Source organism: Sinocyclocheilus rhinocerous, unplaced genomic scaffold (assembly GCF_001515625.1).
Source record: "Sinocyclocheilus rhinocerous isolate Xijiao unplaced genomic scaffold, SAMN03320098_v1.1 scaffold711, whole genome shotgun sequence".
NCBI classification, from domain to species: domain Eukaryota; kingdom Metazoa; phylum Chordata; class Actinopteri; order Cypriniformes; family Cyprinidae; genus Sinocyclocheilus; species Sinocyclocheilus rhinocerous.
The window spans coordinates 3,443,954-3,468,229 of record NW_015641018.1 but is presented as its reverse complement, the minus strand read 5'-3'; the positions used below and the strand labels follow the sequence as shown (position 1 = coordinate 3,468,229).

The window sequence follows — 24,276 nt, the reverse complement described above, 5'->3', positions numbered from 1 at the left end:
ATTTTGAAGTTGGAGGAGAAAATGAGATGGGAGTTTTTAGACCTACCCTAACTGTCATGAACCGGAATGCACAGAGTTCACGCAGAGCTACACAAGACGAGCATTTGAGGTTAAAAAGTATATAAATTGTAATTTATTTTTTAGAAAATAACCGATCGTTTCGCTAGATAAGACCCTTCTTCATTGGCTGAGATCGTTTAGAGCCATTTGAAGCTGCATTTAAACTGCATTTTGGAAGTTCAAACTCGCGGGCACCACAGAAGTACACTATATGGAGAAAATTCCTGAAATGTTTTCCTCAAAAAACATAATTTCTTTACGACTGAAGAAAGAAAGACATGAGCATCTTGGATGACAAGGGGGTGAGTACATTATCTGTACATTTTTGTTCTGGAAGTGAACTACTCCTTTAATTACATAATTTTTTTATTTTTGAGTGAACTATCCCTTTAATGTGATGATTAAACATCAAAAAGGTTATAATTTGATTGAATAAATACAGGTGCATCTCAATAAATTAGAATGTGAAAACCAACGTCACTGCACCCGTTTACCAAGAAATTTTGGAGCACTTCATGCTTCCTTCTGCTGACCAGCTTTTTGAAGATGCTGATTTCATTTTCCAGCAGGATTTGGCACCTGCTCACACTGCCAAAAGCACCAAAAGTTGGTTAAATGACCATGGTGTTGGTGTGCTTGACTGGCCAGCAAACTCACCAGACCTGAACCCCATAGAGAGTCTATGGGGTATTGTCAAGAGGAAAATGAGAAACAAGAGACCAAAAAATGCAGATGAGCTGAAGGCCACTGTCAAAGAAACCTGGGCTTCCATACCACCTCAGTAGTGCCACAAACTGATCACCTCCATGCCGCGCCGAATTGAGGCAGTAATTAAAGTAAAAGGAGCCCCTACCAAGTATTGAGTGCATGTACAGTAAATGAACATACTTTTCAGAAGGCCAACAATTCACTAAAAAATTTTTTTTTATTGGTCTTATGGAGTATTCTAATTTGTTGAGATAGTGAGTTGGTGGGTTTTTGTTAAATGTGAGCCAAAATCATCACAATTAAAAGAACCAAAGACTTAAACTACTTCAGTCTGTGTGCACTGAATTTATTTAATACACGAGTTTCACAATTTGAGTTGAATTACTGAAATAAATGAACTTTTCCACGACATTCTAATTTATTGAGATGCACCTGTATGAGTTTCAAAGTCAGGTGCTGTGCCGCTTTGTCTACTGTGGTTACTCTGCAAACCGCTATATATTTCTGCTCTTCTGAAATCGCCACCTGCTTACCGAGAATGGATTTGCATTTTCAATAAGCCCGTCTTCTGTTTTTGTTCAAAATTTTACGGTCATTTTACATTTAATGTTACCATAGACGTTGCCCTACCCGCTCATATGGTACTCATTTTTTTTTTGTGCAGGTGTTAAATAAAGTCTTAAATTTGATTTAAAAAATCCCGTGGATACCCTGCAACTTTTTAAATATCATCATTTTAAATATTTTGCATTGAGTTTGAATGTAAATATGTATTCCAGCTTTCGCCGGTGGCTGTGTGGTGATGTCTACTGGGAATCCTTTGGGCCAGTGGGCTGTTAAGAACTGCACTCTGTTCAAAGCTGGCAGAATCTGTAAGAAACCCATCAAATCAATGGTCCAACCCACCCCAGATCCAGTTGAGCCCAATCTCAATGCTTCCTGTGCACCAGGATGGGTCTCAAAGGAAGGCCTAAAGTACTGTTACATGGTGTGTTCAGCTGGTATTCATCTAAAACAATAGAAGCTGAGTCAAGACAATGAAGCCATTTCTAGTTATATCTAATCAACATCTGTTTGAATGTGTCTGCAGGTGTTTCACGAGGAGCGTTTGACCAGGAAGCGCTCGTGGGAAGAGGCGGAGCGTTTCTGTGAGGCACTAGGGGGGCATTTGCCCAGCTTCACTGAGGCTAAAGATATGCAAGCGTTACATTACATCCTGAGAGACTCTATCAGGTACAGATAGGACAATTTTTAACTCCCATTATCATATTCCCCCACACACTAAACCAAGGGCAGTGGCATTTATTGACTTTTACTTGTGCTGTCTGTTTTCTCTGTACAGTGATAATCGTTTTTTCTGGGTGGGACTAAATCGCAGAAATCCAAATAACAACAATAACTGGGAGTGGAGTGATGGGCGTCCAGTGAGTCACTAGCATATGATGTTTTCTGAACAAATTAAAGACAAAATTGAGTTGTGATCGGAGCCATCATTTGCTCCTTTATTTCTTTGTTGACTAAAGCTAAAGTGTGAAATGTGTAGGTGTTATCATTTGTTTCTGCTGCTTGGTAACAGGTCTCCATGATGATCTTTCCTGAGGAATTCAATGAAGATGATGTCTATAACAGGGACTGCGTTGCCTTTAAGGTGTGGTAAACATGACTCTCAAAACATGCATGACCCCTGACCTCTCATAACATCACAAAACTGCATTATTATGCAATATTATCCTGACAAACAACAGAAGAAATGATACATGCTATTCTGGGTCCTCTCTAGTGAAACACATATTTACAAGTTAAAAACTTTACTTGGGTAGCTGTACATATTTCTTGATATTTTAAATCATTTTAATCTTTTACGGAGTGTCTATTTACACTAAGTGCAAATAGCCCGCCTTGTTGGTAGAGGCTATTTACACTAACTCCACCCACCAACGTGTGTTTGGGATAGTCAACACTGAAAAAAGACGCTTCTGAAACATCAGTCTCAGTGGCGTAGATGGTAAGGTGTGTGCTTTTGACGTGATTGACCCGAGTTCGAATCCGTCTTTTGCCGAACTTTTTTTCTCCGTTTTCAAATCTCATGTCACATCAGAAAGGCATTTATTTTCAATAAAAATGAAGGAAATAATCAAAAGGTTTAAAATAAAGTATCGGGTAGGGTTAGGGTAGGTGTAGGGAGGGCTTTGTTGTCCCAATAAGGCGGCATTCATTTAATAATTTGAATTAAAATTATAATTTACACTCAATACGTCATTATTGCGTACTGTTTTATAATGTACTACAATACTGAGGTGCAGATAATTGCCACTATTTGCAATAAGTAGTATAAATAGCAGAAAATCTTGCTATTTTAACATAGTGTAAATAGAATCCATTGCTATTTACACTTAGTGCAAATAGCCGCTGCCTTAATTTTATTTGACAGTAAGCACACAAAACAGACATAGATTCATTTGTCATTGAGCATTGCTATAAAACACTAAAATAACACAATGAATGTTATCTAAACAACCTAAAATGTAGTATTAAACACTATAATGTGCGTAACTGATCACAAAGATAAGAAACATAACTATTTAAATAAAATACATTGAAATATATTATGTCACAGATACTTTTACTGTTTCTCACTGTAAATTATAAGATGACTTACTATTTAATTTGACTTTTTACTGTTTCATTTTAACAACATTTTACTGTAAAAGTTACACTTCAGTTAAAAGTTAAAAGGTTTTACCATATTTGTTGATATAAATTACATTTACCTAACTAATAGGTTGTTACTGTAGTATTTTATTATTTTTTCATTAAAATGACAGACATTATAGCACAAATATGAAATTTTAGTATGACATAAAAACAGCATTATAGTTGGTGAATATACACTATTGTGCAAAAGTTTTAGGCCATTAGTATTTTTATTCACCAACAAAAATGGTTTTAAGTCAGTCTGTCTTTTGTGTATCTGTAGTGTGTAAGTAGGAAATATCAGTTTACATTTCCAAACATTCCTTTTGCACAGATATCTGATCTGATCATCATCAGTCTGTCTGGAATGACATGAAGAAACAGAACAAACTGAGACAGACTAAATCCAGAAGAACTGTGGCAACGTCTCCAAGACGCTTCAAGAAACCTACCTACAAAGCTCCCTGAAAAACTACTGTATACACAAGTGCACCGAGGGCAAAAGCTGCTTTAGACGCAAAGGATGCTCACACCAAATGTTGATTTGATTTAGTTAATAGAATCTATTTACAAAATAAAATCTATTTATGACATTATTTTTGAAAGCATCCTCACGTTACAGCATTTTTACACAAGTGCCTAAAACTTTTAACAGTACTGTAGCTTTGCAGGAAGATTTCTCTGTTTCTTCATGTCATTCCAGACAGACTGGATGATGATCAGATCTCTGTGTGGAGCACTAGCTGTCGTCAGACAAAAATCTCACTGGATTATTAAAAATTAATGGCTAAAGGAATGTTTGGAAATGTAAACTGATATTTCCTACTGACACACTACAGCAAAAGATAGAAATAACTGACTTAAAACCATTTTTGTTGGTGAAAATTCTAATGACCTAAGACTTTTGCACAGCAGTATTCAGTTTGTGTTTGATGCTTGTTTCATTCGGACATGTAAATGTTGGGATGGAGGCAGTAATTGACACAAAACAGCCTATCGCTGTTGGCAGCCAACAGCCAGTCAATAATCAGAAATCTAGAATGACCTTCATACGGCTTTTGCCTTCTGTTTGGGAGTAGGGAGAGATGGGAAATGAATCAGATCGATAGATTGTCATCAAACAGATTCAAAAACATATCAGAGGCATCAAACAGACAATATTAAGAATTTAGAATAGTAGATGTTACACAGTAGAAATCTAAGGCCTGTTTGAATTCAGGCAGCTTGTAATATTTTGTAATATTTTTTTTTTGTATCATCAGACTTTGAAAGGAACCTACAAGCCATTTCTCTTCCTCCTGTTTCATAATGTTCCTCCACGGCCTTTTTATCCCAGCGTCTTTCACTGCAACGCCAAACTGGAATGGGTGTGTCAGATACCACGAGGTAAACAACACTCAAGACAACAACACCCAAGACTAAGACTTTGTTTGTTTTCAAGTTTATGAATTTGAAAAGTTTCTTCCCCTTCAATTGTCTGTACTGTAAAAGAGCGACAAGTATGTTAAGAATTTCATTAAGTTCCATATATATATATTCATGGTCTTTGTATCATTCTCTAGGTCAAACACCAAAAACACCAGAGTGGTACAATCCAGGTAGAACTTTCATTTCGAATCAAATGCCCAAATACGTCATGGATTATGTAATTTTTTGGTTTGCAAATCAGTGACATGTTTCGTGTTTCACTACTAACAGATGGGCACCATAACACATCAGTGTTTATAGACGGCCAGGAGTTCTGGTTTGTAGCAGAGCCAAAGTTGTCCTTCGAGGAGGCCGTCTTGTACTGCAGCAGCAACAGCAGTAAACTCGCCGCACCCGACACCCTTAATGCCGCACGCCGCCTACAGGAACGACTTTTTGAGGTAAGAGGGTGCAGATGTTTTTATAAACCCTGAATTACCAGGGGGTTTGGGGAGGTCTGACTCCTTAAATTAAAGGCTGCATCTCCACAGAACGTCAAAACAGAGAGCTGGTGATGCCTTCAAATGAGGCCTACACATAGTGATAAGAAAATGCATAAAACACAAGTAAACCATAAAAAAAGCACATTTACTTTTTATTATGCATAGACAGAGCGCAAAATGTTACTGCCAGAAATATTAGGAATTTTCTTTTCTTTTGTTATTTAAAACGCAATTTAAAGCTATTTAAAACTAATACAACTTTTTAAATTATTTAAAAAGTAATACACTGCTGTTCATCAGTAAGATTTTTAAAGGGTTAGTTCACCCAAAAATGAAAATTAGCCTGTGTTTCACTCACCTTCAAAGCATCCTAGGTGTATGTGACTTTCTTCTTTCAGACGAATCCAATCGGAGTGATATTAAAAATTGTCCTGGCTATTCCAAGCCTTTCAATGGGTGTAAGCGGGTGCTTTTTGTCAACAGTCCAGAAGACGTGAAATAAAGTGCGCGCATCCGTAATAAAATGCATCCTGTCGTGAATCCATGCATTTTTTTAATATAAATATCCATATTTCAAACGTAATAAACACTTTTCTCTCCCTTCCGCTAGTTTTTTTTTTTTTTTTAACTCATCAGAAGAACAGAATTACTGTCACTAGTTTATCAATACAATTCTGAATAAATGTATTCATTTTTTTTTTTTTTTTTTAAATCTTACTGACCCCAAACTCCATTTTGAACAGTAGCAAATACTGTATGAATTAAGTTTGAATGATAAAACTTTTTTTTTTTATGTTCTTTTGGAAGTATTGTAAGAAACAACACCCATGCTCATAAATGGACATTGTTTGATCCACAATAAAGTGTCTGTCTGTTGGGAAATGGATAATACTAATATGAGTGAGTATATGGTTGTTCATATCATCCAGTAATGAATGTATTTTTAATGATCTTTAGCATTCAGAACAGGTGAATTTAAAGTGGTGGGCAGACCTTCGTTACCATGGTCCTCATGTTCCCTTTATGTAAGTTCTGGTTTTCATACCTTATCCAAACCTCATCAAGAGGCACAATTACTGGCATGAACCTCTCTTTTATTTATAATTTATTAGTATGTGTGTGTGTGTGTTTGCAGGCTCAGCCCCATGCACTACTATTATTCAGCGTTTCTGGGAAGGTGCCCCTCTATCACTCCCATGTCATTTGAACCTGGTATGAGAGTCTCATTGTGATTCCTTTCCACATCTTACAGAGTTTGTTTTGGGGCAGCTTGACATGTTGACAAGATGTTTCATGGTTAATTCAAATGACTTTCCTAGTCGTAGCACAATGGAAATTCCTGTGAATGTTGAAAGACCCATGAATCACTTGGGGAGCAGGATGCAACCTTTATGGGGTTTTTTTTTTCGGTAACACATTATTTTAAGGACCAATTCTCACTATTAACTAGTTGCTTATTAGCATGCATATTACTAGCATATTGGCTGTTTATTAGTACTTATTGTATAAAGCACATATTAATGACTTATTCTGCATGACTATATTTTAGATCCCTTAATCCCAACCAATACCTAAGCAGCAAATTAGGTAAACTCTTAGTTAATAGTAAATATGTGTTCCCTACTCTAAAGTGTTACCTTTTTCTACTAGCTGAACAAAGTGTCAGGTAGTGTTGTAGGCAAGACCACCTAAATTGAGACCAAGACCAGAGTGTGTTGACAGCAAGACAAGACCAAGGCTGCAGAGGTGGCACAGAAGTCGCATCCGAATGTTACAGCATAAATATTGTTGAGATTTTGAAAATAACATTTTGGATATAGAAATATGATGGAAAAATAAAATGCTTTTAAATATGAAACTAAAACCACCGGTTAGCTAGGTGGCAGCATATCACTTAATGAATAAGTCATGGAATCATTTATTTAGCCGATTCATTCGAATTCAGCAACGCAACACAGCTGTGTGTTGCTCGGAAACACACAACAGTTCTGCTGTGGATTTGTTTGGAACTATTTCCATTGCCAATAGACTTGTAATACTGTAATAAAATTCTTAAACAGAATTGGTCTTTGCTGTTTTAAATCGCTAAATTTTTTAACTACAGATAATTACTGTAACGCAACACAGCTGTGTGTTGCTCGGAAACACACAACAGTTCTGCTGTGGATTTGTTTGGAACTATTTCCATTGCCAATAGACTTGTGTTAAAAATAGTGTCTAAATGTAATACACTTACAATTAACTTCTTGTTGAATGTTTGAATAAAATCAATATCACATTGTGCTCAAGAAAACAGCTCTCTTGCTCTTGTGATACTGCTCAATTATATATGTTATAATATAAAAACGATCTTATACAAGTACTTTTTTGTAATCATATCTGACATTTTTTGGGCATTTGGATTAATTTTGGTGAATTTTTTATCAAAAGAAATCAAATTAGAAATAAGTTATTGATTGCATTTGAAGCAGTTTTACATCCAATCACAGTAATGATGTTAACAGATAAATCGGACAATGCACCAGAAATTTAGTGATATCCCTGCAGTTGTGGTCTTTAATGGTCTTGAAATAAAATTACGAGTCCTCTCAGTCTGAGACCAAGTCTGAGACAAGACCAAGACCTTCAAAAAACATCTCAGTCTCAAGTACTACAACACTAGTGTCAGTATAAATGTAATAAAACATTAAGACTTTTAGATGCTTTTAATGACAGGTTTCATAATGTTGCCTCAGTGAAGACAACCATTTTCTTCACTTTGCAAGGACATGATTATGATGATGCTCATACTGTAAGAATTTTGTAGCAGTTAGTGCCATTTACCTTAATATTTACTGTAATAAAATTCTTAAACAGAATTGGTCTTTGCTGTTTTAAATCGCTCAATTTTTTAACTACAGATAATTACTAACTTGTTTTCTTAATTAATTAATTTTGTTCCATTATTGCACCCAAATATAATTATCATTATCAAATGATGAGGTCTGTTTTGTAAAAGAAACAAGAATAAAGCATTTTTAGGCATTTGCTTTTATAATAGAGGATAAGAAAGACAAAGACACATTTGTTTTTATTTTATTTAAAAAAAATAACTTTTATAAGACTTTATAATTTGGAAAAATTCCCCTCTAAACTGACAGCAACAATTCTGATTTACAAAGCAACTCAGACGATCCTCTTTAATCTTTTTTTCTCCGTAGGTTTCAGCGGCAAATGTAATGAAAAACAGCCGTTTGTGTGCGAGACACTGAACGTCACTTCTGCGGAGAAAGGAAGCCCAGAACCGCCCCCTGCCAGCACCCCATGTGCGAGCACTTCCAGGCACTTCAGAAAGAAGGTCTGACATACACACGCAGCCAGTCACATCCTTTGAACTTGAAACATGTGTTTTTGGTTAATGACTTCATTGTATACATCTCTTGCAGTGCTATTGGGTTTTATCCCAGTCTTATTTCCAAACCTTCAAAGACGCCAATGAGTTCTGCAAGTCACTGACAGGCACTATGCTCACCATATCTGACCAAGTTGAACAGGGTGTGTTTGATTAATATACTATGAAAAAATCCACCACCGAGAACACATTTTAATATAAAACATATTTATTCATGCTTTTAGTACTCTTAGTAATGTTGCTTGACTCTCTCTCTCTCTATCTGTCTGTGCCGTGCATCTTTCCTCCATTTAGATTTCATCACTACAATGTTACCGGAGTTACCCGGACAGCCTCAGAAAGTCTGGATTGGCCTAAAGTTCAAACTTCATGACACTCAGTGGGTGGACAACTCGCCAGTTGCATATCTGAACTTCAATCCTCTCCTGCATGGCCAGTTACGACCCATATTCATCAATGCAAGTGTCCATCTGCTATGAAAGTTATATAATTGACCACAAAGATCTGGAGATCTGATCAAAGCACTTGAGAAATACTCAAAAAATATTTTGTGCAGCATTTGTGGCATGCTATAGATTGTACAGAGAATAGTTTTGTTCCTCACATGTTTACAATAACTTGCAATACAATAACACACACACACTAGTTTAACCACAAATAAAGGCTCTGCCATTGATCAAATTGAGCAAATTGATCAAAATGTGACAGTAAAGATGTTTGTAACGTTACAAAAGATTTCAGTTTCAAATAAATTATGTTCTTTTGAACTGATCAAAGAATTCTAACAAAAATCACAGTTTCCACAAAAATATTAACCATCGCATTTAAAGCGGCATGACCAGATCATGTGACACTAAAGACTGGAGTGATGGCTCCATATAACTGATTTAGTATACTAAACTGGTATATTTACAGTCTGCTAAATTGGAACAACTAATTTTGTGTTTAATGCACTTTAATTGTGTGGAAGTAGTGCTGAGGTCCAACTAAAGACATACTGAAGTATATTTGATTGTGCTAAAGTGGAACTATTGTGAGTATACTTCAGGTACACTTGAAATATCTTGCATTTAAAGACTGATATTATTCAAAGATCATACAATCCTCAAACCCATTTTAGACTTAATGTTAACCCATCAGACACACAACGTCATAAGACGTTGATATTTGATTACATTTTGGTTTGCGACGTCGGGTGACCAAAATTCAATGTCAATTCAACATCTAATTTTACGAACACGGTTAATTTTTTGTCCGATACCAATGTCAGCTGACTTTGATATTTTGTTGTTTTTAGATTGTGTAACCAAAATCCAACATTGACTCAACCCGATTTGATTCTCAACCAAAATGCAGTGTCTGTCTGACGTTGGGGTCCAACGTCAACCTGATGTTATTTTGACGTCCGGTGCCTGCTGGGAAGAAATGTGCATTGTGCACAAGTAGTACTCCAAATTATCATTTTTATATTAGTAGTCTCGATTGATATGGCAGTAAATATGGTAATAGATTTGAACTATACTTAGTATGAAATAAATGTATTTTAAATATATTACTTTTTTACTGGTAAAGGCCTTGACTTGTTTCAAAAACATTAAACAATCTCACTAACTCCAGACTTTTGAATGGTGGTGTAAATAATAAGAGCACCATAATATTGATCCATCCGACTCAGAATTGTCTTCTGAAGTCGTGCAGTAACTTAAAAACCAACATAAAAGTGCATTTTTGGAGCTTGACAGCCTCTGCCTTCATTCATTTTCATCATATGGAAAAGAGCATCATGAACATTCCTCAAAACATCTCCTTATTTTCTTGATGAAAGCACAAAAGTCATACGTGTCGTATAAGTTTTCGTTTTCAATTGTGGGAAACTTTTTTTCTTCTTTTTTCAGTTTTGATTTCATCTCCCATACGCCGTATCTGGTGTTCAGATGGCTTTACGTATAATTGCATAAGCTGTACATTAAGTACATTTTCTTCTCATCATGATACACTTAATCTGAGAGTTTCTCTTTTTCCTCTTGATTTGCACGGCAGACGTTTGAACAGGACTCCATGGAGCTCTGTGCCTACATGTATAATGATGATCATTCTGACATGATGGGCACCTGGGACTACACCACCTGCTCCGACCGCCAGAATCTCAGCATCTGCCAGCATCTTGCAGGTACGAGCCACCAGCGATTGTCTCAATCATGTTATATGAAATAGTGTTCTGTTTGTTTAACACCCAATTGACAATTTCCCCAGATGAACAAAAGGAACCTGAGCATAAGGATGATTTCACGGTTCATAATCATACATTTAAGGTGGTACAGCAAGGCAATTTAACATGGATAGAGGCTCTTCAGTTGTGCCGGAGCTACAATATGGACTTGGCCAGCGTACCTGACGCATATGTCCAAGCAGTGCTCACAGTTGAAGTCTCTCGAAGAGGACAGCCCCTCTGGATTGGACTCTTCAGTGAAGATGTGAGTGAAGATCTATTTAAAAGTTGGCGGTCTATAACATTTTTTTATGTTTTTGAAAGAAGCCACCGAGGCTGCATTTATTTATGCAAAAATGCCATAAAAACGGTAATATTGTGAAATATTATTACAATTTAAAAAAAAAATTTCTATTAGAATTGTAAAATGTAATTTATTAAGGTTAATTTTCAGCAGCCATTCTCCAATCAACATTTAAAATTTTTATAAAAAAAAAAAAAAAAAAAATGACAAGCCCTTTAGTATATAAAATAGTGGGGGGAAAATGTGCTAGTCAAACAAAAGAAAAATATTCCCGTGATCTTTAAATGAACTGCAAAATAAAAGTATAAAATATTACATTTTTGTAAGCTTTTATTTGATCAATAAATCAATTAGTAAAATATTATTACAATTTAAAATAACTGTTTTCTATTTTAAAAAATTTAATGTAATTTTTCATGATTCTTTGATGATTGAAAAGTTCAATAAAACAACATTTAAAGTAACTGTTTTCTATTGTAAATAATATATTTTAAAATATCATTTGTTCCTGTGGTACAAAGCTGAATTTTCAGCTTTATTACTTCAGTCTCACATGATCCTTCAGAAATCATTCTAATATGCTGATTTGATGTACAAGTAAAATATACAGTAGTATTATTATCAATGTTGAAAAAAGTTGTGCTGCTGCTTATTATTTTTGTGGAAACCATGATACATTTTTCCAAGATTCTTTGATGAATAGAACATTCAAAAGAACAGAATTTATTGATTACATACTGTAACAGTTTAATGTCATGACCATCCCTATTTATTACTATTATTATTATTAATTTATTTATTTTTTATCAAGGAAGGGGAGCACTACCACTGGACAGACCACAGCCACACTGAGTTCAACCGCTGGACCTCTGAAGCCACCAAAGGAGCCTGTGTGTATCTGGACACTGACGGTTTCTGGAAGGCAACCGAGTGTGAGGATGAGCTTTCAGGAGTGATCTGCCACATCCCACACAGTGAGGATTCAATTCATAAATGCCACCTCTGCTTTTCAATATTTACTTGCACAGGTTTTGCTTTAAAAATGCATTTTTTCATAACAGATGAGACCGTCACACCTGAAGTAGATTCGGCCAAATGTCCTCACAAAAGCAATGGACAGAACTGGATCCGCTTTAAGGAGAACTGCTACACGTTACTGCTGGGGGCCTCCAGATGGGGCAACAACGACATCATTGATCAGCAGATCTGCATGTCTCTTGGTGTGAATGGATCATATCTGGGACTTTTTTTTTTATGTTGTTCATGTTTCTTTTTTGTGTCTTTTCAAAGTTTCAATTCCGTGGTCGAAGATGTTGTAAAAATGCCTATGTTTAATGATTTTAACAAAAGCACTGTCAGCAGAGCCGTCAAGTTTTTTTTTTTTTTTTATGTTTGGAAGCATGCTCTTGAAGGGTTGCCATGTCCACTTATTATAAGTGACGCTTATTAAGCGTCTTTGGGTTTGTTTTTTGGCCTCGGCTTATAAACAATCCATTTTATAGAGATAATAGTGTAGGCAGGTGCAGGTAACAATATTTTGGTATGTAGCTTATTTCCAAGGTAACATAGGCTTGTTCTCATTTGCTGGTTTTTATAGCAAGATTTGGCAACACTGAGTCAAGACGCACCTCCTTCCCTGTGATTTCTTACACCAAAACTCTGCAATGCGTTTAAATATGTCATTAACAACTAGATGTTTAGTTTGTTTCTGTGCACACTGTGTACAATTTCTGCAAAGAGATTGTCACTTTTTGGGAGTCAGTAATTTACTGGAGTACATGTGTGTACAGAACAAGATTAAGCACTAAAAGGTGAATTGACAACTGAATTTAGCTGCAGTGTGCACATGGCCATTGTTTTATGGTAATCTTGTCTGTGTGTTTTAGCCGGGGCCGGAGAAATCCTGACAATCCGTGATGAGGCAGAGAACGATTTCATCAGGCAACAGTTACAGCCATTCAAAAATTTAGTCAGGTTTGTGTGGCTGGGAATGAACAAAAACAAGACAGGTAAGATGATCACATCCCAAAGTTCTATCAGTCTAAACCAGGGCTAGTCAACTCCGGTCCTGGAGGGCCAGGGATCTGCATAGTTTACTTCCAACCCTTATCCAACACACCTGTTCATCATTTTTTAAATAGTCCTGAATACTTTGATTAGCTTGATCAGGTGTATAGTGTCTAAATGTAATACACTTACAATTAACTTCTTGTTGAATGTTTGAATAAAATCAATATCACATTGTGCTCAAGAAAACAGCTCTCTTGCTCTTGTGATACTGCTCAATTATATATGTTATAATATAAAAACGATCTTATACAAGTACTTTTTTGTAATCATATCTGACATTTTTTGGGCATTTGGATTAATTTTGGTGAATTTTTTATCAAAAGAAATCAAATTAGAAATAAGTTATTGATTGCATTTGAAGCAGTTTTACATCCAATCACAGTAATGATGTTAACAGATAAATCGGACAATGCACCAGAAATTTAGTGATATCCCTGCAGTTGTGGTCTTTAATGGTCTTGAAATAAAATTACGAGTCCTCTCAGTCTGAGACCAAGTCTGAGACAAGACCAAGACCTTCAAAAAACATCTCAGTCTCAAGTACTACAACACTAGTGTCAGTATAAATGTAATAAAACATTAAGACTTTTAGATGCTTTTAATGACAGGTTTCATAATGTTGCCTCAGTGAAGACAACCATTTTCTTCACTTTGCAAGGACATGATTATGATGATGCTCATACTGTAAGAATTTTGTAGCAGTTAGTGCCATTTACCTTAATATTTACTGTAATAAAATTCTTAAACAGAATTGGTCTTTGCTGTTTTAAATCGCTCAATTTTTTAACTACAGATAATTACTAACTTGTTTTCTTAATTAATTAATTTTGTTCCATTATTGCACCCAAATATAATTATCATTATCAAATGATGAGGTCTGTTTTGTAAAAGAAACAAGAATAAAGCATTTTTAGGCATTTGCTTTTATAATAGAGGATAAGAAAGACAAAGACACATTTGTTTTTATTTTATTTAAAAAAAATAACTTTTATAAGACTTTATAATTTGGAAAAATTCCCCTCTAAACTGACAGCAACAATTCTGATTTACAAAGCAACTCAGACGATCCTCTTTAATCTTTTTTTCTCCGTAGGTTTCAGCGGCAAATGTAATGAAAAACAGCCGTTTGTGTGCGAGACACTGAACGTCACTTCTGCGGAGAAAGGAAGCCCAGAACCGCCCCCTGCCAGCACCCCATGTGCGAGCACTTCCAGGCACTTCAGAAAGAAGGTCTGACATACACACGCAGCCAGTCACATCCTTTGAACTTGAAACATGTGTTTTTGGTTAATGACTTCATTGTATACATCTCTTGCAGTGCTATTGGGTTTTATCCCAGTCTTATTTCCAAACCTTCAAAGACGCCAATGAGTTCTGCAAGTCACTGACAGGCACTATGCTCACCATATCTGACCAAGTTGAACAGGGTGTGTTTGATTAATATACTATGAAAAAATCCACCACCGAGAACACATTTTAATATAAAACATATTTATTCATGCTTTTAGTACTCTTAGTAATGTTGCTTGACTCTCTCTCTCTCTATCTGTCTGTGCCGTGCATCTTTCCTCCATTTAGATTTCATCACTACAATGTTACCGGAGTTACCCGGACAGCCTCAGAAAGTCTGGATTGGCCTAAAGTTCAAACTTCATGACACTCAGTGGGTGGACAACTCGCCAGTTGCATATCTGAACTTCAATCCTCTCCTGCATGGCCAGTTACGACCCATATTCATCAATGCAAGTGTCCATCTGCTATGAAAGTTATATAATTGACCACAAAGATCTGGAGATCTGATCAAAGCACTTGAGAAATACTCAAAAAATATTTTGTGCAGCATTTGTGGCATGCTATAGATTGTACAGAGAATAGTTTTGTTCCTCACATGTTTACAATAACTTGCAATACAATAACACACACACACTAGTTTAACCACAAATAAAGGCTCTGCCATTGATCAAATTGAGCAAATTGATCAAAATGTGACAGTAAAGATGTTTGTAACGTTACAAAAGATTTCAGTTTCAAATAAATTATGTTCTTTTGAACTGATCAAAGAATTCTAACAAAAATCACAGTTTCCACAAAAATATTAACCATCGCATTTAAAGCGGCATGACCAGATCATGTGACACTAAAGACTGGAGTGATGGCTCCATATAACTGATTTAGTATACTAAACTGGTATATTTACAGTCTGCTAAATTGGAACAACTAATTTTGTGTTTAATGCACTTTAATTGTGTGGAAGTAGTGCTGAGGTCCAACTAAAGACATACTGAAGTATATTTGATTGTGCTAAAGTGGAACTATTGTGAGTATACTTCAGGTACACTTGAAATATCTTGCATTTAAAGACTGATATTATTCAAAGATCATACAATCCTCAAACCCATTTTAGACTTAATGTTAACCCATCAGACACACAACGTCATAAGACGTTGATATTTGATTACATTTTGGTTTGCGACGTCGGGTGACCAAAATTCAATGTCAATTCAACATCTAATTTTACGAACACGGTTAATTTTTTGTCCGATACCAATGTCAGCTGACTTTGATATTTTGTTGTTTTTAGATTGTGTAACCAAAATCCAACATTGACTCAACCCGATTTGATTCTCAACCAAAATGCAGTGTCTGTCTGACGTTGGGGTCCAACGTCAACCTGATGTTATTTTGACGTCCGGTGCCTGCTGGGAAGAAATGTGCATTGTGCACAAGTAGTACTCCAAATTATCATTTTTATATTAGTAGTCTCGATTGATATGGCAGTAAATATGGTAATAGATTTGAACTATACTTAGTATGAAATAAATGTATTTTAAATATATTACTTTTTTACTGGTAAAGGCCTTGACTTGTTTCAAAAACATTAAACAATCTCACTAACTCCAGACTTTTGAATGGTGGTGTAAATAATAAGAGCACCATAATATTGATCCATCCGACTCAGAATTGTCTTCTGAAGTCGTGCAGTAACTTAAAAACCAACATAAAAGTGCATTTTTGGAGCTTGACAGCCTCTGCCTTCATTCATTTTCATCATATGGAAAAGAGCATCATGAACATTCCTCAAAACATCTCCTTATTTTCTTGATGAAAGCACAAAAGTCATACGTGTCGTATAAGTTTTCGTTTTCAATTGTGGGAAACTTTTTTTCTTCTTTTTTCAGTTTTGATTTCATCTCCCATACGCCGTATCTGGTGTTCAGATGGCTTTACGTATAATTGCATAAGCTGTACATTAAGTACATTTTCTTCTCATCATGATACACTTAATCTGAGAGTTTCTCTTTTTCCTCTTGATTTGCACGGCAGACGTTTGAACAGGACTCCATGGAGCTCTGTGCCTACATGTATAATGATGATCATTCTGACATGATGGGCACCTGGGACTACACCACCTGCTCCGACCGCCAGAATCTCAGCATCTGCCAGCATCTTGCAGGTACGAGCCACCAGCGATTGTCTCAATCATGTTATATGAAATAGTGTTCTGTTTGTTTAACACCCAATTGACAATTTCCCCAGATGAACAAAAGGAACCTGAGCATAAGGATGATTTCACGGTTCATAATCATACATTTAAGGTGGTACAGCAAGGCAATTTAACATGGATAGAGGCTCTTCAGTTGTGCCGGAGCTACAATATGGACTTGGCCAGCGTACCTGACGCATATGTCCAAGCAGTGCTCACAGTTGAAGTCTCTCGAAGAGGACAGCCCCTCTGGATTGGACTCTTCAGTGAAGATGTGAGTGAAGATCTATTTAAAAGTTGGCGGTCTATAACATTTTTTTATGTTTTTGAAAGAAGCCACCGAGGCTGCATTTATTTATGCAAAAATGCCATAAAAACGGTAATATTGTGAAATATTATTACAATTTAAAAAAAAAATTTCTATTAGAATTGTAAAATGTAATTTATTAAGGTTAATTTTCAGCAGCCATTCTCCAATCAACATTTAAAATTTTTATAAAAAAAAAAAAAAAAAAAATGACAAGCCCTTTAGTATATAAAATAGTGGGGGGAAAATGTGCTAGTCAAACAAAAGAAAAATATTCCCGTGATCTTTAAATGAACTGCAAAATAAAAGTATAAAATATTACATTTTTGTAAGCTTTTATTTGATCAATAAATCAATTAGTAAAATATTATTACAATTTAAAATAACTGTTTTCTATTTTAAAAAATTTAATGTAATTTTTCATGATTCTTTGATGATTGAAAAGTTCAATAAAACAACATTTAAAGTAACTGTTTTCTATTGTAAATAATATATTTTAAAATATCATTTGTTCCTGTGGTACAAAGCTGAATTTTCAGCTTTATTACTTCAGTCTCACATGATCCTTCAGAAATCATTCTAATATGCTGATTTGATGTACAAGTAAAATATACAGTAGTATTATTATCAATGTTGAAAAAAGTTGTGCTGCTGCTTATTATTTTTGTGGAAACCATGATACATTTTTCCAAGATTCTTTGATGAATAGAACATTCAAAAGAACAGAATTTATTGATTACATACTGTAACAGTTTAATGTCATGACCATCCCTATTTATTACTATTATTATTATTAATTTATTTATTTTTTATCAAGGAAGGGGAGCACTACCACTGGACAGACCACAGCCACACTGAGTTCAACCGCTGGACCTCTGAAGCCACCAAAGGAGCCTGTGTGTATCTGGACACTGACGGTTTCTGGAAGGCAACCGAGTGTGAGGATGAGCTTTCAGGAGTGATCTGCCACATCCCACACAGTGAGGATTCAATTCATAAATGCCACCTCTGCTTTTCAATATTTACTTGCACAGGTTTTGCTTTAAAAATGCATTTTTTCATAACAGATGAGACCGTCACACCTGAAGTAGATTCGGCCAAATGTCCTCACAAAAGCAATGGACAGAACTGGATCCGCTTTAAGGAGAACTGCTACACGTTACTGCTGGGGGCCTCCAGATGGGGCAACAACGACATCATTGATCAGCAGATCTGCATGTCTCTTGGTGTGAATGGATCATATCTGGGACTTTTTTTTTTATGTTGTTCATGTTTCTTTTTTGTGTCTTTTCAAAGTTTCAATTCCGTGGTCGAAGATGTTGTAAAAATGCCTATGTTTAATGATTTTAACAAAAGCACTGTCAGCAGAGCCGTCAAGTTTTTTTTTTTTTTTTATGTTTGGAAGCATGCTCTTGAAGGGTTGCCATGTCCACTTATTATAAGTGACGCTTATTAAGCGTCTTTGGGTTTGTTTTTTGGCCTCGGCTTATAAACAATCCATTTTATAGAGATAATAGTGTAGGCAGGTGCAGGTAACAATATTTTGGTATGTAGCTTATTTCCAAGGTAACATAGGCTTGTTCTCATTTGCTGGTTTTTATAGCAAGATTTGGCAACACTGAGTCAAGACGCACCTCCTTCCCTGTGATTTCTTACACCAAAACTCTGCAATGCGTTTAAATATGTCATTAACAACTAGATGTTTAGTTTGTTTCTGTGCACACTGTGTACAATTTCTGCAAAGAGATTGTCACTTTTTGGGAGTCAGTAATTTACTGGAGTACATGTGTGTACAGAACAAGATTAAGCACTAAAAGGTGAATTGACAACTGAATTTAGCTGCAGTGTGCACATGGCCATTGTTTTATGGTAATCTTGTCTGTGTGTTTTAGCCGGGGCCGGAGAAATCCTGACAATCCGTGATGAGGCAGAGAACGATTTCATCAGGCAACAGTTACAGCCATTCAAAAATTTAGTCAGGTTTGTGTGGCTGGGAATGAACAAAAACAAGACAGGTAAGATGATCACATCCCAAAGTTCTATCAGTCTAAACCAGGGCTAGTCAACTCCGGTCCTGGAGGGCCAGGGATCTGCATAGTTTACTTCCAACCCTTATCCAACACACCTGTTCATCATTTTTTAAATAGTCCTGAATACTTTGATTAGCTTGATCAGGTGTGTTTGATTAGGGTTGGAACTAAACTCTGCAGGACACCGGCCCTCCAGGAGCCGAGTTGAAAAGCCCTGGTCTAAACATTCACAATTTTACACCAAATGTTTCCAGGTTAAGGCTGTAATACACTACATGGCTTTTAAAATCTGATGAGAATTTAAAACACTAGGTTATCAAACACTTGCCGACTTTGTAAATGGTAAGAGAGAAAAAATGGGCATCATACACTAAACGAGAACACACGACCAGACTTTCAAGACGTTCCGAACACAACAAACTCTAACTCTAAATATCAAACATGATTGATTTCTTCCAGTTGGATGGATTCTAAAAAATCAGAGTCACGGAAAATGTGATTTTCTGTGAAATCTGTCAACTCCTACTGACCACAATCTGAAGACTGGATCTGACTTTCGGCAACTAGTGTTGACTTCTCAAGATTGTAACCTGGAGCAAAAAAATTGGCCAAAAGTCATGTAGTGTTTTCCAGCATTTATGTGGAAAATTGGGTAGGAAAGTATCAACTAGCTGTTCATTTTTGTCCTGTATGATGTGTTTGCTTTAGATGAGCAGCTGAAGTGGCTAGATGGCAGCAATGTGCAGTTCTCTAACTGGAAATATGGTCTAAGACCAAACCTCACAGAGTCCTTCATAGTTGGTCTCAACTTAATCGGAGAGTGGGAAATGATAACAAATCAACGTCTTTTCAATGCCTTCAAACAGAGGAGTATTGTGGTGTGCAAGATTGAAAATGGTAAAGCAACACCAATGAGTTTCAGTTTTCATATGTTTTTACCAAAAATATGTTTTTATTTAGCATTAAACTGCAAAATAAGTAATTGATATGACATGAAAGAAGTCTTAAAACTTATTTTCTATTTTTATCATTAGTATGCATGTTGTTTTTATGACCTCAACTGAATTAAAATAAATGCAGCTGTTTGTAATAAAGAGGCAACTATTGTATATAATTTATTTATTATAAAATGTATATTCCATATAAAGACGTGAAGATTCAATTTTATTTATAGACTTGCAAAAATGTCTTTAACAGATACCAAAGAGGAGTTCATGAAGGGTGTGGTTGATGTTAATACTCCGGATGGCATAAGTTACCGTCGGGTGGCCAAGAGAATGGATTGGTATCAGGCACTGCAAGAGTGTGGACGCAACAGAGGCCATCTTGCCAGCATTCCTGACAAAACCACTAATGACAACATGGCACTGGTCGCCAAACGGGATGGCTTTTCACTCTGGATTGGCCTCTCCAAACAAGATGTACACAATTTTTTTGTGATAATAGTAATAACTGACAGCAATTAATAGCTGTACGCTCAGTCTTTTGCTCTCAGTTGTTGCCATTGTCATGTACTTTGTCTGGCTGTTTCTTTAGGTAAGTGGATGGCCATTTGAGTGGTCAGATGGGAGTGCAGTAAAATTCAAACCAGATGGATTTGTCAACGACGGCCTTGATTCTGAGGAAAAGTGTGTGTTTGTGGACTCCAAAGGCACCTGGATGGCCGTCAACTGTCATGCAGCCCAAGAAGGGGCCATCTGTTACAACCACATCAGTGAGAGTAAGGGGCCGTTTACACAACATTTTCAGCCAAAAATGGGAAACTTTTTATGCGTTTTGCCTGTTCATTTACATGACAACGGCGTTTTGGGGACTGAAAACGCATATTTCGGTTTCAAAGTGCACGTTTTTGAAAACGCCACCGTTATCGTTTCCGTGTAAACACCCAATACAGGAATCTTTGAAAACGGTGGCGTCATGCGCGTGCGTAGTACGTAGTACGTGTTGGGTATGTAGACATGCGCAGTATGTGGTGATTTTAAAGGCAAGCGCGATAAAAAATACACAGCAATGGCGGAGTACATGGTACTGTTGTTGCTGCTCAAGAGTTGCTAACGCTTCTTCAGTAAAGTGTGGATTTACTTCACCAATATTACAACCAACAGCGGAGATGCATCATATACAACATATAATCGTCACTTCCCTAATGGTACTGTGTACTAACAAGGTGACAGCGCCAACTACTGGCCTGGCATACGTAATACAGCGTTTCTGGCCGTTTTCGCGGATATGTGTAAACACTAATCGTTTTGAAAACGTTTTAAAAACGCAAGGGAAAAACTTTTTTGTTTTTGACTACATCGTTGTCGTGTGAACGTAGCCCCGACAAGCACGCAATGACGTAACACAACTGTTGTTCTGAAAAGATCAGTTTCAAAATGGTTTCGTTTTTTTTTCCCCAGAAACTGTTGCACATCTCTCTTCTGAATCCAGCAGCAGTTGTCCCAAGAGTGATGATCACTTTTCATGGGTCCTGTTCAAAGATCACTGCTATGCTTTCAACATGTACAACTACTCTGTCTTTACCATGGAGAGCGCCAAGAACGTGTGTCAGAATCTGGGTGAGTGTATATATCCTGTATTGCTGTGTCTTTAACAAGTTTCACTTCGTATCACAACCAATTTGCAGCTTTTTCTGGTCAGGAAGAGACAATACACATGCAGCCAACCTCAATGATAAAACATTCAAATGCTAGTGCAAAAGTTTCACCGTCTGTGCAAAAAGCAGCAGATGGTTTCCTTTCTAAACTGTTCTAGGACCAGTTTCTCAAATCCAAACCCATAATCACTAGAAACTGTTAATTTTGTTAACAAAAACTATGACGAAAAATGTCCGTTGATGAGCTTTTTTCCCATGACTAAAACGAGACGATGACGAGACGACCATAAGGTCAATAAACAATAACTGTGACTGTATCAACATGCAATATCGTTGACGATAAAAGATGTATTTTGAAAAATAAAAACAATACCAAAATGTATTTTCGGCCAAAAAAAGGAGACAAAATATTACTGCACCCTGCTGTACACGCCTCTCCTACTCAAGCTTTCATGTGTTTGGTTGCCAGTTCAAATCCCCAAATCAGAGATTCGTAGAAAGAAAAAAAAAAGTTTTCTGCCCAGTGTTTTGCTTAATTTTTGCAATCTGGCAACCACACACACACGCTTGCTCTTTATAAGAAGCGTCGACGATGATCTGAAAACACTGAAAAACATGCTGGAGTTTAGCGATCTCCATGTGAGATGTTCAGCTTAAATGAAGGTGTCATTCAGCGAGTCTGTGTTCTGTCATGAGATCTCGATTATATTGTTTGCGATTGTGGTTGGCGGATAAATACTCAACCGCTGTTGTTTTAATAGAGAAACATCACTGCAATTTGGAATTATTGGAATTACTATTAGGAATTTCACTGTTATAGTATTTTATTGTTGTTGTTTGTGTGTTTTACTAGTTTTCATAATGTAGACGGAGAGAGTGCATAAGTCTTTGATATTAATTTATATAATATATAGCCTATAATAAATCAGCACAATAGATGAGGTAAAATAAACCATCTGTGAGTCCACATTCTATTGATTTGTGCTTATTGTTAAAAGTGCAATACCTGAAATGTAAAAATAAATTTCTCAAATGACAACAATTATTGTGATTATAATTTGGAGCAGAAAATATATATATATTAGTTTAACCATTATACAGCATGATGAAAATGTGACTAAGTTTCCACTGACCAAAACTAGACTAAAATGCTCAGACATTTAGTTGACTAAAACTTTACTAAACTAAACCAGGACAAGGTTGACTAAGTAGGATAACAACAAAAAAGTACATTTGACACAGGACTAAGAATAATTTAAAAGACTAAATTAAAAATGGCTGACAAAATTAACACTGCTATACACCATCCAAAATCAACCTGAAAGTGTCTAACAACATCTTGTATTTCTCCTGTATAACTGGCAGATTCTTCCTCCAAGCTGTTAACCATCAAGAGTAAAGAGGAGAATGATTTTGTCTCTGACTACATGAATAAGAACCCTTCCATCACAAGCCGAGTGTGGCTGGCGCTCAACGTTGACGCCAATGGTGAAACAATGATTTCATCTGCCTTCAATCACACTGTTTCCTTTTGTAAGAGTTGAAGAGTTATGTAATGTAAAAAGTAAATGTAAATCTTTATAAATCTCTGCAACAGGTGAGCCCACAGGTTGGCACGATGGCAGTGAACTGGACTTCTCTAGCTGGGATGCAAATTCAGGCCCACAATTATCACGGCAGATGCCGCAGATCTGCGCAGTCATGGTGTCCAGCAACGGCTCCTGGACCCACACAAGCTGCTTGAACAGCCGCAGCCGAATCGTCTGCAAAGCACCTGCCCGTGAGTCCCCGACATTTCTCACCTTTTTAGACAAGTTTATGAAATAAACTGACGTATAATGTAAAAAGACAGTATAAGTCATTATAATCAGTAATTATGTCCCCACTGGATGCAACAAATGCCTCGTTTGTAATGGGTTTTATTGGTTTTGTCTCGTCTAGTGATGTCCGGATTGCGAACGAATCGTTCTATTTAACCGGATCTTCTTAGTGAACCGGTCGAACCAGTTCACCAAATCGAACTGAATCATTTGAAACGGTTCGCGTCTCCAGTGTGCACTAATCCACAAATTACTTAAGTTATTCGTTTTATAAACCTGATTTTCACTGGCCACAATTTTGTTGTTGGGAAATTACGTTTTATGTGACTGAAGTTACTGCATACTAAAATTTTCCTGCATATTAAAATTTCCAGGTCATTTTTGCCCATTTAAAGGCCATTTTTCCTCAGCCGTATTAAATGCATGCGTCATCTTTCATATCAAATTCTTACATTTTATTAATAATTTCACTTAATATAATAAGACACAATAGGGTTGTTACCAATCAAATAAAATCAGTATTAAAGGGGTCATATGATGCGATTTAAATTTTTCCTTTCTCTTTGGAGTGTTACAAGCTCTTGGTGCATAAAGAAGATCTGTAAAGTTGCAAAGACTAAAGTCTCAAATCCAAAGAGATATTCTTTATAAAAGTTAAGAGTCATCCACGCCCTCCTAAAACGCCTCGTT

The 24,276-nt window shown here is 36.3% G+C and overlaps 1 protein-coding gene across 1 annotated transcript in view; it reads left to right on the top strand.

Moving 5' to 3' along the window:
• Positions 1 to 24,276, top strand: part of LOC107753885 (lymphocyte antigen 75-like) — a 42,449-nt gene that overhangs the window by 16,181 nt on the left and 1,992 nt on the right. Inside the window, exons 14-36 of the mRNA XM_016570152.1 lie at positions 1,548 to 1,756; positions 1,859 to 2,001; positions 2,111 to 2,192; positions 2,345 to 2,416; positions 4,725 to 4,848; positions 5,025 to 5,060; positions 5,161 to 5,330; positions 6,330 to 6,397; positions 6,508 to 6,584; positions 8,573 to 8,709; positions 8,798 to 8,906; positions 9,058 to 9,221; positions 10,804 to 10,933; positions 11,017 to 11,237; positions 12,088 to 12,250; positions 12,338 to 12,496; positions 13,163 to 13,285; positions 19,876 to 20,064; positions 20,365 to 20,588; positions 20,704 to 20,887; positions 21,570 to 21,728; positions 23,132 to 23,254; positions 23,364 to 23,546. Of these exons, the coding sequence (XP_016425638.1) occupies positions 1,548 to 1,756; positions 1,859 to 2,001; positions 2,111 to 2,192; positions 2,345 to 2,416; positions 4,725 to 4,848; positions 5,025 to 5,060; positions 5,161 to 5,330; positions 6,330 to 6,397; positions 6,508 to 6,584; positions 8,573 to 8,709; positions 8,798 to 8,906; positions 9,058 to 9,221; positions 10,804 to 10,933; positions 11,017 to 11,237; positions 12,088 to 12,250; positions 12,338 to 12,496; positions 13,163 to 13,285; positions 19,876 to 20,064; positions 20,365 to 20,588; positions 20,704 to 20,887; positions 21,570 to 21,728; positions 23,132 to 23,254; positions 23,364 to 23,546 (3,249 nt within the window). The remainder of the gene's footprint in view (positions 1 to 1,547; positions 1,757 to 1,858; positions 2,002 to 2,110; positions 2,193 to 2,344; positions 2,417 to 4,724; positions 4,849 to 5,024; positions 5,061 to 5,160; positions 5,331 to 6,329; positions 6,398 to 6,507; positions 6,585 to 8,572; positions 8,710 to 8,797; positions 8,907 to 9,057; positions 9,222 to 10,803; positions 10,934 to 11,016; positions 11,238 to 12,087; positions 12,251 to 12,337; positions 12,497 to 13,162; positions 13,286 to 19,875; positions 20,065 to 20,364; positions 20,589 to 20,703; positions 20,888 to 21,569; positions 21,729 to 23,131; positions 23,255 to 23,363; positions 23,547 to 24,276) is intronic.